This window comes from Andrena cerasifolii, chromosome 14 (assembly GCF_050908995.1).
Source record: "Andrena cerasifolii isolate SP2316 chromosome 14, iyAndCera1_principal, whole genome shotgun sequence".
Taxonomy (NCBI): Eukaryota; Metazoa; Arthropoda; class Insecta; order Hymenoptera; family Andrenidae; genus Andrena; species Andrena cerasifolii.
Window position 1 is genome coordinate 3,281,222 of NC_135131.1, and position 18,881 is coordinate 3,300,102.

Consider the following 18,881-nt stretch of genomic DNA (forward strand, 5'->3'; position numbering starts at 1 on the left):
GTACCTCGGGATCGCCAGTTCCCGTCCTCAAGACATGCTTCTGGGAATAGTCACCCAGGAAACAAGCCACAAGCACGGTTAATTTTCCAAGAAAATAAAGATTTGTAGTAGCTTCCTTAACAATGGAAGCAATAACAGTGATTCGGTTTTGGGGCTCGCTCTCTACTAATTAATAGGTGGACAATAACTAAATCTTTGACTACTTATGGAAGCTTATTTATCTGTGAATTCTGAATATAGAATTACAATTATAATAGAATTCTAAATACACTTTTCTTTATTCATTTCTCGTGGTAAAGTATACTTTAATTAGCGAACAACAACGTTGCATCTTAAATGATTACTTTATAACAATTTTATGTCATAACTTGCATACTTCGATGTTTACATTGAATACAGATAAACATTAAAGAAACCACAGTTTATGGATTCTGAATGTTATAGTGTATACTAAAATTCTCTATTTAGTGGTGGTATCTGCGTGATCTGATTCCAACTGTAACGGCTTCTAAACTACTGATCTATGCCTGCTCGATCACGGACCGTTTCTACTTGTACGTCACGTCTGGTAAAGAAACAGTGCAGTAAGTAGGGAAGCCGAAAACAAATTTCCTTCTGCTTGTTATGTACTTACTATTTCTATTATGACAGTTGCGTAATCAACGCATAGTATATTAGTTTTTCTTATTTCTTCTTATGTTATGCAATAATGTATTTAAAGGGTTATACCCGTTAATAATAATAATAATAATAATAATAATAATAATAATAATAATATTCCTAGTAAAACAAGCTAAAAACATAGATATTTAAAACCAAATGTTCCCATTAAAAAATCAAAACGAACTTGGTATAATTCACATAGCCTGGCTTGAAACGAAATTAGCTTAACCAAATAATATCAGTTTCCGGATCAAACAATATGTAAAGGATATTGCACTCGCGTTTAACGGGTCAGTCCACTGTGACGGTTTGAAAAATTAAGCTATTTTTAAAGATTTTTTTCTCCGTAGATACAACATATAATGCAATAAATCTTTTTGGTATTTATTAAGCTACTCTTATATTATATAAAAAAAATTAAAAGAATTTTTTAATTTGTTTTAAAACTTAAAACGCAATTATCTCAAAACAACATTTTTTCAACCGGTGCAGGTGATTGCAAAAAATCTATTAGACCAATCAGTCTGAAATTTGTACACGTTATTCAGAACACCAGTGGCTACGGCCGGGACCACGGAAACCTTTTTGGATTAACCATTTCATACTGTTTACAAGGCAAAATAATTGAAAAATTCACCGTATTTCCACATTTAAACTTCAAACCTCCGCCATTTTGTTAATTTTTTAACAGTAAAAATAATCCTGGTTCCGGCGATAACCACACTATCTATAATAATGATTACAACACACTTTGAATTTTTTCTTTCAAATGCGTCGTTCTCCCGGAACCACTTGCACCAGCAGTGCATCGCTTTCTCAAGGCGCTCGCATCAGTGCGATATATATTTTTAAACAACTGTTAAAAATTTACAATAGATTTTTTTATACTGTCAATAAGTGTATTAATAAGTAGACAAAACATTGTTTACGTTGGACATTCCGTTTACTAAAAAATAAATCCTAAAAAATGACAATTCCTCGCGACGTCACAATGGACTGACCCCTTAACGAACACATTCATTTCATCCTCACTCTCTTATCCCGAGTCTACTCAATGCCGAAGCGCCTATTACTAGTACACTGCGAAACGAACGAATAGAATTAATCGCAATCGATTGTCAGTCCTCCATTCGCTGCCAGAGGGTCATGCGCTTGGAAAAAGAACGTAAAAGCTGCCTCTCGAAATCGATTCGAAGCAGCTGATTCGCAACAAATACATCGAGTACCCTCGAAATAAAAACACGCTGTTTTTGTTGCGCTGGCGGAAAGGACGCGCGCGATGCCAGGCACGCTCGATAATTATGACCGTTCGTTAAAGTTCAGCCGCTCCACCGCGTATTTATCGTTTCATGCGTTTCCGCTCGAGCGTATCGAGTACGTCTGAAGAGCGAATAAAGAATGCGCGACTTAGCGCTCACGAATGCCCTGTTGTTGTACACGAACAACCCGCGGTTCACCCTCAGCGATAACTTTTTTTCTGCGGCGGTAATTTAAACCACTTGCAAGTCTGACCCCGGGAACCATTCATCTTCCAGTCCCGAGATTTGCGGCCGCTGGATGCATCGCTCGCGATAACTTTCAGCCGCTAAAATATCTGTTCAATTCTAGTTACGCTCGACGTGGAAATTAAACGGTTTGAAAAATGGAGAAGACGGGGAACGGTCATGGCACAGCCGTAATTGATCAATAAAACCAGTGTGATAATGCGTGACATTTAATCGCGTTGAAATTTGGAAATGTCACGAATTTTAATTCTGGAAAATATTACAGAATTCATAGTAGGTATTATCGAAATTGAATGTTATTTTAATAATATGTATATAATTGGGTGTATGTTTTTCTGTTCGGTCATTTTTCGCTGGAAATCAGTTTGTTTTGTTTCACGCTCGTTTATACTACAAGCATGGAAACATGTTTTTGTATTATAAAATCATTGTTGAAGGATATGAATTTTATGTTGCACAGAGGTTACATGCAACTTTTGGCGAAGCAATTCCGCGAATATTTTACGTAATGTTTATGAAGCTGATTATACAGTTCGTTTTTACTCTTTATTGTGTATTATATTGCTGAAGAAAGTGTAGATCGTTTAGAGTGTTATTAAGTTTAACATGAACAGTGGAACTGTATACATACAGTGGCTCACAGCCATAATCGTACACTCTTTAAAATCGCATAACTTTTTTAAAATTAATCCAAACGACTTGAGTTTTTTTTAGAAGCTAGAAGGATTAGTTTGGTAAGTGACATGATTCGTCGTTTTGAAAAAAATGCACTTGAAATATTCGAAATTCTTTCTGGACAATAAGGAGTACGTTTAAAAAAATTGAAATAAGCAAAAATGTACAGAAGTTCTCATAGTGACAGAGCTACTGTGCTTGAAGAACCCACTTACCACTTTACTCTGAAAACCCTGATCCCATTTTCTTCATACCATCGGACAATATTTGAGAAAGGTAATTTATGCAAACTGAATGGTTTGAAGAAGTCCAGTTGAATAATCTCGCGGTCTTTAGAACTAAATCCTCTGAACCTCCCTTCGGAAGGCACGTGAATGGTTTACTCTGCTTACCCGAAATTAATGATCAAACGTAATTCTGCGTATAAGAGAAAGATCTCGTGTTTTTATCGAAATGGAATATATATAGGTATATCCTATAGGAAAAAAAATCGAAAGTAAAAATATCCATTTATACCAGAATAGGAGCATCGTGAAGAGAGGAACATCTTTCCGGATGCCAGCCCTGATATCAGCAATTTTAGTGATCTCAAACACAAAATTCAAAAAGATTGGTAATCAGTAGACATGTGGCTATCATCTGAACCATGATGTAAGGATATAACGACGCGCGTTACGAAAAGTAGCACGTTTTAAATGATTTTTGCACTTATTGCGATACGAGATTGTCACGCGGGCGTCTTTTGATTTTTTGTGTTCACTAAGCTAACTTCAAGTGATCCTGTTCTGTTCCTTTTCGTCCACGAGACGTGTGAGCTATGTAAGCTACGACTGAATAAATATTTTTATATACTTTTCAACCAACAACACATTGTACAAAATATTACCTGTAATCTCAGATTATCTTAAGTATAAGATAATCTGTAATAAAGCAGAAAGTTCGTATATTCGTGTGTTTGTGTATCGCCTAAAAAGTTGCCTGCGGTAAACTCTGAGATCACGAAATGTACCCCAGCTCATTGTGCCTGGCTAATCCAGATTAATGTGTCTACTTTCACAAAAAAAAATATTTTTTTTATGAAATTAATATCTAAATTCTGCAATCTAAAGCTAGTAATCACTGAATGACGAAATATGTAAAAAACGCAGCGAATGCCTACTTAAGTGTCGATCCGTCCCACTGTGCGTCGCCCGCGAATTGATGCCAGCCGCTGTATGCAAATATTGAAAAACTCCCGGCACACGAGACGTTACGCGCGGTGATTTTCCGTGGAGTTTCGCGGCACATCTTGGTATTAATGTGCGTTAATTAATCCGCAGTTGCAAGCCGCAAGTAATGGGCCGCGGTATTTCACGCGGCTGCAACGCAGACGCCTCGCAGCGTCGGGGTGACCTCGCATGAGGCATGGACCAATTTGTAACGCGTGGCCCATGTAGCGGCGGAGGGGCGGGGGGGGGGGGGTGGAAAAAAAACGAGCTGCAACTGCAGCGAACGGAGAGGAATCTGAAAAGCGGAAGCCTGCGGTCCAATCGTGGTCGTACGCACAAACTTTTCCCCGAAATTCGCCGGCGTGAATCTTGCTGGTCGTTAGCGGTGTACGTGCACCCCTGGCCGAACCATTTCTTTTTTTCGCCACGAGTTTAACGGAGAACTGTTCAGAAAACGATTTATACAATCGTTCGAGGAGGCGGCCTGTTTAAACAGTCTGAAAAGCTGCGGCACTTTTATAAAAATGTCATAAAGTACGTTTTTTAGCGGGGCAATTTTTATACCGCGACGAGCGCTGCGGTTGATGACTATGGGCTCAGCAGTTTTCCGGCTACGAAATGAGCAGCGTAGCGTGTAAACTTTCGACTGCGGCTTGGGCGACAGGGGTACGCGAAGCACTGCGAGGGGTTCCTTGTGAAGAATCACCGAAGGTAATGGTAAAAATATTTTTTTTTTGACGGTTCAGAAGGGGGATGAGCTCTTTTAGATGACAGAGGTAATTATGATTTCGTGGGACAGTTTTTGTGTTCGCAGCAAAATGAATTTCGGCTGTGTGTTTAGATAAGTGAATAAATCTCAACGTAGAGTAATTAAAGGGCGAACTCGCGTGTATGTATTAATTAGGGATATTAACTAAATCTACTTTCGGTCTCTGCTGCTTTCAGTGGAAAAATAAAGACAATTTATGAATAAAGGGGGGGCATGGTCGCTAATGGGGACACCTACCCTTATATTATTCATAAAAAAGTACGAGAGAAGAAAGAGGGAAAAGAGTAATTGAATGAAGGGACGAATTCTACCTACGAGGATTTCGTGGCCAATAGGATTATGGAAATTCCGAAAAAGTGGGAATTCGGATAATTTTGCGCACCCGAGGGAAAGGACCTAGCCTCGCGTTTTAGCCAAGAATCTCTAAGCCCTTCCCAGCGCAACATAAAACACCTTATTGATCTTTTCGTTCTTGTTGATCGGTGAGAATAAAAGAGCCGCAAAGTCTTTTAACGATGGAAATTAATGGGAAAAGGAGAGGAAAGTTTCCTCAACTACGGAGCTTCGCCATTGTGCTTAATTAGTGCTTGCCGTTTTTAAGATACTTATGTAAGGAAACAGGCGTAATGGGGCGGGGAATTCAAGCATCGCGACTCTAAGACGCCCTTAAATGAATTACTTGCAAATAGTAATACTTCGAAATAGTTATATTTATCGAGTAATTGCCGTAATGAATCGTGATAAGTAGCTGCAATAAGGAGATTGCTAGCAGACTTGGAGATAGCAGCGGCCCACAGTGTGACGTGTTATGGACAAAAGTATGAGAACTGAAGTCTGAAACTCGTAGTTTATTGTATTTTAAAATACTAATAAAGGAACGTAGATTTTAATACTACCCGCAATTTATACTGAATTTTCTAATTTGTTGTTAAACACTGGGGCTTCAAATTTATTCGAATTTTCGGGGCAATTTTTTAAACACGCGCTATTTGTCGAATTTTAGTATTATAAGGCCTTCCAAGCTGCCGAAAAACCTTCTTGCAATATCAACAATTTATCCCAATTTTTTCTGTTAAATGTTTATCGTCTTTGACTGGAGTTTTAAAAAAAGTACCAAAAAGTACCTCCGTCATTTTTGGTACATTAATTGGGGGCATATTAAACTTCAAATTCGCGTGAAATTTAATTACTCAAAATTGCTGAGAATGGAGAAAATAGTCGAAATCATTATTAAGACGCTCAACGTCCAGGCCTCCTGCGTAGTCTCTGAGTCTTCGTGTTCTGATTCAGATGTAGGCATCATATAGCATATAATTGATTTAGAAAATATATTAAAAAAATTAAAATAAGTGTTAATTTCGTATCCTTTGACTCGAAAATCCATATGCTCTAAAGTCTAAACAATCGTTTCAATTTCCACGCATTCCCGATAACTTGATAAAAATGTTTTTCAAACAAAAGTTAGTAATCATGTGACAGCAAACTGTAACCGAAAAAATTGGCAAAGCCTTTTTATTTAATAAAAAATTAAGATCACTAATTTTTTAAACGTAATTTTATTTTTTTATCAATCGATGCATCTTCGTGTCCTCTTTAAAAAAAATTATTAGGGTACTTAGGTCGAAAACTTATTAATTCAGAAGTTATGAATTTTGTCCCGAACGCCTACATACTTCGAGACACTGTGCGGCCATAATTGCAGCTGTTTTGATGCTGTTACTGTTGGATTACTATAATTATTAAAAGGCAAAAGTGATTCAACATTCAGGGAAACCTGAATATAGTAAAAGATCATGACACGTCTGTAGAGCGCCTTTTTCTTTCAATATCCGGCAACGGTGATAAAACAGTCCGTTGTTAGAGAAGAGCTCACTTCTGTTCGGTATACCGTGTTAGAAAGACATTCTTTCCTAGTCGTGAAATAAAACTAAAATATAAAATATAAAAGGCTCATTTATTTAATAACCAATTTCCAATAGTTACTGCATATTTTCAATTATTCTTTACCAGCTCGTTTCCCAGTTAATTATTTGTTCTTTTGCCGCGACCCACGTCGAATTTAATCAAATGCAGGGTACTGTACAGAAAGGTTTCCAATTCAGCTTTAAACAATCATACTACGATACTGATAATATGATTAACAAGTGGAGTTAAGCAACCCGGAAATTCAGAAAAATTATGCAACTTCGCGAGCAAGTAGATTAATGCATGCGTAAGACAAATCTATTTTTGCCGGTGCTATAGTGGGGTTGCAGAGGGTGAAATCATCCCCTGAAAAAATGCAGAATTGTCTTTCGCGTGGAATATATCCAGAACGGTGGGAGATATTGAACAGAAGTTTAAACAAAAGTTGCATGTTCTTTTTATATCTACAAAACTGCGTAGAAGTAATTATCGAATTAAGGATTGGTCGTGGGGATAACTTGAAAAGTACCTATAGATTTTCCGATAGTTACTTTTAAAATTGTATTGTTTCTGCAACTGGGTTAGTAAGCAAATTGAAAATCTGCATATCCCCGAAACCATTAGTTCCCAAACACAAATATGTTTACTAATGCCCTCCTGTGCCATTGAATAACCACAATCAACCCCCACAGTCAGCAGCTACAGGCTATTTACAAAATACTCACACCGTCAACGCGAAACCCATCAGCCGTGCACACCATGAAATCTTAAAGGCAGGACGGACCTTTATCGCCCAATTTCGATTTACCTTTTCGACGAGGAACCAAGCGTTCCCGCTGCTCCAGCCACATCTCTCACCGCGGCCAGCATAAACGCAATACGTCCTCCTCCGCGAAGTCGTTTCCAAAGGCAATCTAACATTTTTACGTGCCAAGTCCGCCTGGCAACTTGTCCAGGCGTTTCCACCGCATACGAATCGTAGAACATACGAGACGCAGAAGCTCGCGAGCCTCCGCGGGGGTGGATCGATCGGCGGGGACGAGGATCGTTCCCGGAGTCGTGACCTTTTATTCACCCCCTTCTGCCCCGGCGAAAATCCTTCGCGCCCTCAAGGATTTCGCTTGTACGTAAAGAGGTGAGAGGAAAATCCAGAAAAAGGAGCGAAGGGGAGAGGATTCCCAATATTATTTCCGACCAGGCAGGGTTTATAGGTTCGCGTTGATGGGACACGTTGACGGTGCCACATCTACTCACGGTCCCGCCGCTCGTATAAGACCTTCCTCTATCCCCTAAACCCGTGGCTGCGCCCCCCGAGCACCGACATCTGTCACGCTTTCAAACGAGTACAGAAATCGTTCGTTGGCGGCGAGGCCACGAAAAACACTGCGCTCGGTTGGACGACACTGTTCCGCGGTGAACGTACGGATGGTACTGTTACGATTACGCAGCCAACTGGGTTGCAGGGAGGAAGTGTTGCTTGCTTCGGATAGTGACTTACCCAGAGGTTCGGCTGGTGTAGCAAGGGCTTCGACACATACCTGAAACAATTGCATGGGAGTTTTTGTGGGGAACTTTATGGCGAGCTCTGATAGAAGTTTGTAATGGGAGGGATGCTGAATTAACTGAAGTGGTATGAGCTGGTAAGGTATTATTGGGGAATCTTGTTGATGCAAAGTAATAATATACATAGTTGTGAATAGTTGTGCCACATCTTTGTAGCATATATTTCTGCTGTCACAGAGTAATCTCACATATATTGTCACTCGTACGTTTGTCCCCGAAAGACTGTCACTTTTAGATTTTTTATTAAAATTATGAAGCAAGTTATACCAGTCTAGGTATCAGCAGGAAAAGCAAAATATTAACTTGCACAGGTAGTTGTTCTTCTTAGGGGTACTAGGCAGTCGTTTTTGTCGAAAATGAAACATTTCTTATTGAATTTATTAGTAAAAAATAAATTGAAGCTGACACTTGTCTTAAAATTTATTGACATTATACGCTTAAAAATTCAAAAAAATTGCACTTCTTTCCGGGCGTCAAGGTGTTGTTCCCCCTTAACTTATATGAACAAACCTGTAAGTCATTATATGTAGCACCGACAAAAGAAAATCTTTCAAAAATTGTAACTTTTACAAATTCCAATATTAGAAGCTAACAATCTTCAGAGTTATTGTTCAGATATAATATTTTGAGAGAAAAAATAGTTTGTAAGTCGGCTTTGGAAAAAAGGTATTTATTTTGCATATAGAAGGTACAGAGCGTCAAAATCAGCTTCTGGGTGGCTCACACCCAGAGTGTCAACAAAAGGTTAAAGATGTGCAGGTATAGCAGAAGTAATCGCTACTGGATTCTTTTACGAATATACGAGAATAATGGGGTCTCGGTAATTTGAGATGAGGGGAGCCTAAGTAGGCCCTAGTTATCGAAAACTCAGATTATTAGCAATGGAGAATATCGATAATTCCTTCGCTGCATTTTTTCATTAATAAGTTTCGCTATTTAAAGAATGTACATAAATCAGCAAAGTATATCCCTGGGAAAATTCTTCATCTCCCATTTCCTGTCCTTACTTCATTCGTACATAATTCAGCAGAGATATTTTTTATAATATCGTTCCTATTCAACTTTTTTAATATCTCGTAATTTTGCTTCAGAGAAAGAAAACGATACAGCCGTTTCGCACGAGACTTCTATAACTCGTGACATCGATATTTCGAATGTATTCACATGCTTTCCAATTTTTTACATCTTCTAAATTAGTGTCATCCTTACTGAATGAATATACTGACTATAATTAATTTCCTACAGAAGTCTCTTTCGTGAAAAGGTAATCAGAGATATTTCAACGGTATTGGTGCCGTAAACATCGACATATTTTCATAAAAATATGGTGGCTTAGGTAGATTAAGTTGGTCAAACGTGATTATTTATTAAGTTATAAATCAGAGGTCTCTTCATACATATAGTGTACGAAATGAACACAGGTATTAATTATACGATACAGAAATTTGCAACCACTGCTCCATGTAAATCAAGTAGACAAGACATAATAAATTCATAAAAAAAGTAGTCTTTTAGAATATATGTTTGCGAGACAAAATATGTTAGCAATAGCATATTACTTATATTACTTATCCGATAGCTTGGTTACATAGTTAGGTCTCGACTGTGTAAATTGATCTTATCGAATCAATTAGATATCTGTATTGGCTCAGGACTGGACCGGTTAGGTATGTATATTACTTGGTTATGTACGTTACGTCCAAGTTCCACGGAGTATCTCCAAATTATGGGACAAGTCGAAGCATAATAATTTCTGTTACTCTATAAAATCGAAAACTAGTTTATCCATTTTTAGTCTCAGGCTTCATTTTCTCCAAGAACGCGAGCAATTAAAGCTTACAACCTCCACTTCTGACATTCTGAGGATTCGTAATGTATACTTTCACTTTTACTGATAACATATCACACCAACATGTTTACTCTGCGCCGAGCTTTGCGTCATCTTCCCCATTGGTATTTCGTTAGTACATAACTGGCAGGCAGTAATGCATGCAGGGCTGGCGGAACCCATTATGCAAGTAATGCGCCGCATAAGGGCGCTAGCCGAAGTGGGCGCTAAAAACTATATCGCAGACTTAATAATAAAGGAGTCCAGCTCCCATATAAACAAAATGTAAATGTATTTTTTTTATTGTACCTCGTGACGGCAAAACACATTAAATAGAAAACAGGTGCAAAAATTTAGGGGCGCCAAAAATGTTTTGCATAAGGGCGCCAACCATCTTCGCGCCGGCCCTGAATGCAAGCATGTCCGCAGTAACTCCTGCAATGACATTGATGTTTCAATCCCTGTATTTTTAATTAACTGTGCCTATTACCCCGTCCGCACATTTTTTAATGGAGTTATTAAGGTCCCAACTTTCTTTTAAAAAAAGAAGGAGGGATTTTCATTCATTTGAGCGCTTTATCGAAGGTTCTAAAGTTAACCTATCATAAAAGTCCGCATGTAATACCCACAACTACCCTAATCCACTAACAAACACTTTGATAGAAGAACGTGCAGCTTCTGTAGTCACAATTTATATTTCTATTTTCGATGCACAAGTGAATTCACGACCTGATTTGGGTAACTCCCTCACGATGCCACTTTAGGGTTAATTGTTTAAGCCTTAAAAGCCAAGCCACCCTTTCTGCCTTCCTTCAGGTGCGATGAAATTGAAACTGGAATAAATCGAAATATATTTCAACCTGTAAAATGATTTTACAACCCTCTACTATGTTTTTTGGCTCGCTTCAAAGGCCAAAAGCTCGCCACTTCTACAGTCCGCATAAACTGCGCCACTGGAAACACGAACATGTGATGCTGTCGTATTACATCACACAAGGGAATCACGTGTGTTACGCGTATAATTTAATTCCCAGTTCCCGCATACAGAGACGCCTGATGCGCCCTCGGACGGGAGCGGAGTCGCTGAAAAGGGGTTCGTTTCACTCGCCCCGGAAGTGGCGGAATAAAGTAGAGCCGTTGCATTAGTCCGTATTCAATATTGATGCATAATTCAAAGCAGTCGTTAGCCCGATATCCCCGTTGAATTATTAGTTAATTTTGGTAGGTTATTGGCGGATCATGTACCTACAGAGGCGCGATTGGGAACGTGCACTGAGAACGCGCCCCGATATGCATACCACCGCCGTTTGCGGGATAAATCATGCACGCTGAAAATTGCACGCCGGTGAAAATATTTGGAGGCGTTTACTTCGTGACCCGATAACAAGTTTACGAAGTCCTGTGCCGTTTAAGCCCGCGCCGCCCACCCCGTGGAACACGCTCCGCTCGCGAAATATTTACTGTCACTTTAATCGCTCCCGGAAGCACCGGGCGTATTTGTTCAAGCGTTTCGAAAATCCTGACGTCGTTTCTTTCGCGGAGAAATTCTCCTGAATAAATCCCGAGGCGCAGAACCGATTAAGGATTTAAGAGGCGAGGTATTTAAATATTAAAATATTTTCAAGGAAACCGGCTGCGGATATTTACGGGCAAGGATGAGGAAAATATGAAGTGCACCCGGCAAGCGTAATCAAATGAGCAGTGAGGTGAAATGGTGAAAGTGTTTCGTTTGAAAACTTGCCGAGGGTAATACACGATTATGTTCAGTGAAAGTGGGTTAGAATTAGGGGAGACCGGGGCTGGTTGTCCAAAGGGGTAGGTTGACTAATTGTTAATAACATTGCATTGGCATATGCTCTACTGCGGAACGATTTACTGTAGAAAGAAGTCACTTCTACTATGCCATGCATTTATGTTCAACCAAGGGATCGCACGTTTTTTAACCCGGCGCGAGGCGCACCCCATATTGTAACACAGGTTGTCGCTATCGGGTCAAAAATACCCAAAATTGAAACGTAAAAAACCACGGTTTCAGAATATTTTTTCTTAACTTTGTAATTTTTATGTTAAAGTACAGTGTTTTAAGAATCAAAGAAAATTTATTAAATATCTTAAAGTCTTTATTAAAGTTCTTTAAAAAATTGTAACAAAAACTCAGTCTTCATATTTTCGCAACAAGTGCTTCTGTGGTAAATTTTACCCAGTAGCGCCTCCCGCCGAGTTAACAGTTATCAGCATTTGTTGAAAATTTGACTATGTAAGTATTTTTTCAAAAAAAAATAAATAATCTCGCGAGATTAAAGTCTCATTTGAGACACGATATTTTTGCCTCGCCGCGGATTTACACCTGGGAAACGTCGACAACCACAACTTTTGTTTCGCTCGGATAAAATTCGACGATGATTAACTTCAATCGAAATTAATCTTTTGTATCACATTCCTCCAGGAATGAATCTTTAGTGCATTAATAAACTACAATAAAAAAAAGGATTGCTGAACTGAATAAAATGCATCATTGACGAAGGACTTAAAGGAAGTAGAGACTTCGAGGATAAAATACTAAAGAGAATTAGCGAATAAGATACTAAAACGTAATGCAATAAAAATAATTGCAATCGCCTTTACAAGTATGAACTTCGAATCAGAAGAAAGTTTCTTACTGCACGTGACTTGAATAAAAATCGGCAAGCGATTCCAAAATTTTGGCCGTCAGTATATACCAAAATATTCCACCCAAACTGATTATTAACACAAACTGTTAATTTCATCAAACTAAACACTGCCTCTCGAAATCACACCACTGTCTTCGATCTTGCTTCCCCATTGTGCTCTAAATCCACTCGAATTATGGCGCAATGATAAAATTAGTGAAAAAAAAGAAGCGAAGGGTGAGGATAAATTCTGCAGCGCTCCGTTTAAAATTCCCCCGCAGTAACCATAAACCAAGCGTAAAACGATTTCCCGTCGGTGCAGCCCCAACGACAATGCCTCTAACGACCAGCTAAATTCAACATTACATCCGGGACCGTTGCGCGCCGCCCAAAAGATCGCCGCCTCGTGATAAACAGAAGAATTTATTCATCGAATCGTTTTGCGCTGGTAAATTAACGAGCTCACTCATTAACGTCGTTCGGCCAGTATCCGGCAGAAGGAGCGAGCTCTCCTCAGCGGTCGTAGACGACAGGGCTGTCGATATTTCACGCGACGTCAGCCGGGCATGTTTGTTCACATTTTCCGCAAGTTTAGAGGCGAGCCACGGGAGGCCATGAAAGGGAACCGTTCCCAAAGGGCGAGACTACTTCGAGATAGTCGTAAAGGTAACGTTACGGCTGCGAAGATGAGCAGCTCCCATTCTTGAAGTACCCTGTGGCTGGGCGTGGGTATTTCCTCGCCTCTTCGTTCTGAGGGACGATTCCGAGCGGAAGGAAAGGCGGCGAAAAAAGGAGAGCAAGCTCCAGACTACTGGATTGTGGAAAGCGCGTAGACGGTGCTCTTATCCCGCTAATCAGCTGTCGTTCTCAGGGAATCACACGCGGCATCGCGCCTGGGTGTGTTTGCGTATTAAATTGAAACGGATGAATGTTTGCCTCGCCTCGTAGGTCAAGGAACAGAAGTGGCAACTTCTATTCCTCGAGTAGTTTACGCTTCGACTGTCGAAGATGGTTTGTTACCGGGGTTTCTCGCGGGTTGTTTGCAGGTGAGTCGTAAAACGCGGTGGGCATGGGGAGTGTGTTGGTGGGTGTGATCGTTTTAACAAACACGGTGGTAACCGAGGCGATGCATTCGTTGTTTGTTTAGGCGTGAAGCAGACGAGCGTTCTTCGCAGGTGAAGGCGGGGTGCGTTGGAACTGCTGTTGAAATGTGGGTGAACCTTGGTGTTTGAATAAGTTGGAATAGATATGTGTCTATGATGATTAACTGAATGGAATTAGTTTACCTATTTGAAGCATTTGTCTGGACAGTGATTATTTGTTAGTTGTAGCGAATTATTCTGCCGATATTATTTGAGGAATCTTTACTGCGTGGGGTACAGAGGATACTGTAGAATACTGGAAGAACTGTTAGGGATGGATTTAGTAAAAAGATCGTGGAGTTAAAATTTAATTGGATTTAATATTTAATAATGTGAAATATGTAAGATGGATGCGAGCATGTATAGATATGTATCTCTAAAGGTGAAATCAGACGGCTCGTGGCTCCGCGAGCCTGGCTCGTGGATCGGCGATCGACGCGCCGTCTGATCGGTCATAGCTCGGCTCGCCCAGGCTCGTCAAGCCGCCTTGACGAGCTAGACGAGTCGAGCCAGTTCGCGGAGCCACGAGCCGTCTGATTTCACCTTTAGAGTTTCGGTACTATGGATTTGTACTTTTGGACTTGAGTCTTTAACGAATACCTTTATTATATAATAACCCAGACCTAACCCAGACCGTGTCACTATGATATGGAATTTCGTACTTTTCGAGCTTTCAGTGCTCGATTTGTTTTCGTATTCACAGCGATTTGACAAAAGTATTAGCAGGTTTTGCCTCGTGAAATATTTTTTTTAAAAAAAACGAGAAAAGTTTCTATGCATTGAAAAAAAGAATTTATGGGCCACTGTATTCGAATAGTTATTGATCGGTGCACGGTGCGGAGAAAAAAACAGAACCTTTCTTTTAAACATTGTTTCACAGTACTGTACCAATGAAAATATTACTCAAGTTCTGGAATACCTCGATATGGATTTCGAAAAGATAAACCCAGACAATTTGCACAAAGTAATTTTCGACATCCCAGTGCTGTTTGGTTATACTGCAAACGTTATGAATAATTATATAAATCGATGAATATAAATACATGTATACATGTAGCATTCATAATACAATGTTTGTATGCATATAAATGTGATATGAACAGTAGAGTCGTGAGATTTCAACGAGAAATACGCTACCTGCACTAATTTTCAGGGAAAAAACAACTGCTTCCCAAAATCCACAAAATCAGAAGAAAAGTCTAATATACCTAAGGTCGTGTTCAGATATATGAGCCGGTGAGTTTCGTGAGGGGTATTCTCCCACCATACCGCTTGCCTGCTCCTTTTCTCAACGTTCTGACTCTCTCGGGCTGGGCCTGCTCGTCGCGCGGTGGGGATTCGGTGCCCGTGAGGTACGTATGCACGCAGCGAAGCATCCCCACCACTTTCTCGCTTCTTCACAGAACAAGAGTGAGTCAGAAGTGGTGGGGATAGCGCCAAGCTCTTGACGTGTAGGCCAAACCGAGTTCTTAGCGTAGAAATACATACATCAGAATAGGTGTGCGTTAGCTCCGAAAAAAATCAGGAGTTTATTGGGCAGAACATTGATTCTTTCTCGATAGTTTTATCTCGTATTAGTTTACGCATAGCTTCGTAACGCACACAGCTACAACGCTAAGAATAAACAACAGCCACACGGCTTCGTTCAGGTGGAGCCGAGCAGCGTTCCAAACTCACCGGCCAATATATCTGAACACAACCTTAGTTAAACCCTTTGAAATTGTTAAATAATAGAAACAAACGATAGAAAAGCAGCTGCTGCAAGAGCTTCTCAACACGACTTCCCTTTAGCCTAAGATATTTCAGTTTAAATTACTTAAAATCTGATTTCTTTCGATTTAATAATGCATTCGTGATACTCAACTAAGTACTTTTACGTTTTGATACTCAAAATAAGTATTCAACACGTGCCTTCTTTTTTAACCATTTCTTCAGAATTCTATCGATTTTGCGACTTGGCATCAGTTCTCGAAGGCGTACATATGTTTAACAACCATCGCAGTTCGCAGCCCTCTAGTGTGTCATGAGGTGAAAACGTTTGCTCTTATGTTCACAATCCCAGCAATTACAAGTCTCGCAGAAGACACTCGTAACGAAGTTTATCCCGCGTTTCGATCTTTGCAGAAGCCTGCGTACCGTCGCGAAGCAATTTATGTTACCGAAGGATCCGTGCACGCCGAAGTTCGGTTGCATTTGCGGTTAAGCGGCGGGCTCTTAACGCGCATACCGTCTTACAACTACGAAGCAACTTTCCCGCTACGGGGATTAACTCTTTGGACAATTTCTAGTGTCCCGTATAATCGCACGTTTTACAACTGCTGCTGCTGGCGGTTGTGTCCGTGGTATGATTTAATATTTCCGCTTTGCGTAACTTTCGCCCCCGAGCGATAAATTGCACGTTTATTCGGGCAATTGTTGAAGCTGAATCTCGCGGCCAGTGGAGACGTAATTGTGAAAAGTTGAACGTTTCGTAAGAGAACGATTTTTTTGTGTCGAGTTAGTCTAGACACAATTTTCAGTGGGGAAAGGATTTCGGAGGATGGGGTGAAAGGAGGAGTGGATTTAAAAAATACTGTAGAAAGGTATTCTAGTGAAGTTGTACGATGGAGTTACATCCGCAACAGAATTTTTTAACAATTTTTCGGGGAACATGTAGGAACATGTGTTTCTGTCTGTAAAATTTGTTTGTATTTCCCTTTTTTGTAATGTCGGTGGATGTAGGTGTTATACTACTTGTAACCAAAAGTTTCTTAGTTTTGTAAGCAGAAATCATTGAAGTCAAAATTTAAATAAATTTGTGATTTACGCTGGAAGTATATATATTTATGTCTCTTGAGAAAGTTTTACAGTTTTCAATTTATAGGTACCTATCATTAGCAGTTTCCTACCAGGTAAACAAATTTGACGCGTGTAGATAGTTACACTGCTATTACATAATGTCCAGAAAATTGTACAAAATGATAAATTTGCAGAAATATTCTACTGAAACCTTGGCCAGGTCAAGAGTGACAAAAACACTTTTATCCATAGAAATTTTTTAATAAAGATAGAGACATCTTTGAATAATATATACCTACAATTTTTTTCAAATATCAAAACATTCTGAAAACTTTAAATGCGTTTTTCTCGAAACCACGTTTTCCGAAACGGTGTACCCTGTAATTGAAATAAAAGTCCACGGATTTTTATACAATTTTGCACAGATGTTCTTAAATGTATTCTCTATCGTCCGACCGTCAATATTTTTGCGAAATTACAGCGTTTAAAAAAAGTTGTGTATATTATTCAAAGATGTCCCTATCCTCATTGAAAAATTTTTAATCGATAAAAGCGTTTTTGTCGCTTAGAAATAAGTTCCCAAAAATGCACTATTTCTTGACCTGGCCAAGGTGGTCCAACCCCATAAGGGCTCATTCTACTTTGATTGGCCGACTAAATTAAGCTACATTTAAAGCTATCTTTTCTCAGTAAATACAACACATAATGAATCAAATCTTTTTGGTATTTATTAAGCTACTCTTATATAATACAAAATAAATTTAAAAAGAATTTTGAAGTAAGGTAAGATGACCCCTTAATAACTTCCACATTATGCTCCAAACAAAGTCAAAAGACCAAAACGAACACGCGAAGCTCGCATACCCGAAACAAATTCACGAGCCCCAGTATATCTCTCAATATTTCACGAAAGCTTTTACAAATCGTTCGCCCATTTTGTCGGTATTGGTACGAAAGGGAAATTACCGATAACTTTCACGGGACTCATAAACGTCCAAATGAACTGTTGCCATTCGAATAAAAGCAGATATAAATACACTACGTAAATGTCGATATTTCCGACCAAAAAAATCGAAGAAAATAAAAAAAAAGGGAGGGTAGGAGGGGGCAAAAACCAGAAGATACAGAGAAATAAACAGAGTGCCGCGAACGAACGTGACTATCAACCAGCAATTTCACTCTGTTTTAGGGCGAACGAATTCATTTGCGCGGCGTTTAGCGAACTTTAGATTCGAAGAATCATCATGGCGATAGATCATGGTCGCGGGGGAGGACGGGGGGCGTGCGTGGACGCATTGGAGACACATTTAACAAACCACCGGCGGACGAGTCGAGGAAATAAATAGGGAAGGTGCACACGCGAACGCCAGGCCGCGCGAAAATTATGTGGTTGTCTGATATATTTCCCATTCACCTTGAATTAATGTATCGCCGATATTACGGCGATGCATCAAAAGCCATCCGCCCTCCCACCTTCCCACCTCGCCCGACCCGCCGCCGTGCAGCCTAAAAATTGCCGGCGTTGATGCATTGGAGCACCCGCGAGTGCGAGTTGCGGGTGAAATGTGCTGTTGGCGAAATGTATTGGTGGTCGTTTGTACGTGGTCGCATATTTTTTCCGCGGCCGGCGTTGGAAGTTCGGGGAACAATCTCGTTGATGTCTGGTTGACGTGGCTCGTCGTTCGGCTAATAAAACATCAGCTGGATTGATTTTCCCACGGCGCGATTATTATTACTGCTAATTCACGCTTCCCGCTGATATATCGCTCCCGACGCGATTTCCTTGTCGTTCGGATCGGTTACAGGTAGATAAGTGCGCGTCGCTGGTAAAAGCGTTTCGCGAGCACTTTTGTCGAGGGGGTCGTTCGTTCGGGATGTAAGAAAATTTGAAAAATTGTTGCGTGCATCACAGAATTGAGCATTAAAAAATTAATCTGATAAATGATTCAATTTGATAAATAAATATTATCAAATAAAAGTTACTTTGACTATAGATTATTCGACGAATAAAGATAATTCTTTTATTCGACCGGTAAAGTTAATTTTTTTATTCGACCGGTAAAGTTAATTTTTTTTAGCGTTTCAACTTGAGCGTTGAATATATTTTTCAACTTTAACTTTAACTGTAACTTTATCTTTCACTGTAATTTTAACTTTAATTTTAAGAGAAAAGACGAAAACTGTCATTGAGCGA

General features: G+C 39.7%; 1 protein-coding gene across 12 annotated transcripts in view; it reads right to left on the bottom strand.

The window, feature by feature from the left end:
- Positions 1 to 18,881, bottom strand: part of Atg16 (Autophagy-related 16) — a 679,282-nt gene that overhangs the window by 472,404 nt on the left and 187,997 nt on the right. The window contains exon 9 of one of the 12 annotated variants that reach the window (XM_076826308.1): positions 7,530 to 8,263. The exons of 9 other annotated variants lie outside the window; for them this stretch is intronic. In XM_076826308.1, coding sequence (XP_076682423.1) covers positions 8,015 to 8,263 — 249 coding nt within the window. In that variant the 3' untranslated portion in view covers positions 7,530 to 8,014. Of the gene's footprint in view, positions 1 to 7,529; positions 8,264 to 18,881 lie in introns of those variants that run through there. 2 more of the 12 variants (XM_076826310.1, XM_076826318.1) reach the window with 2 other exon arrangements.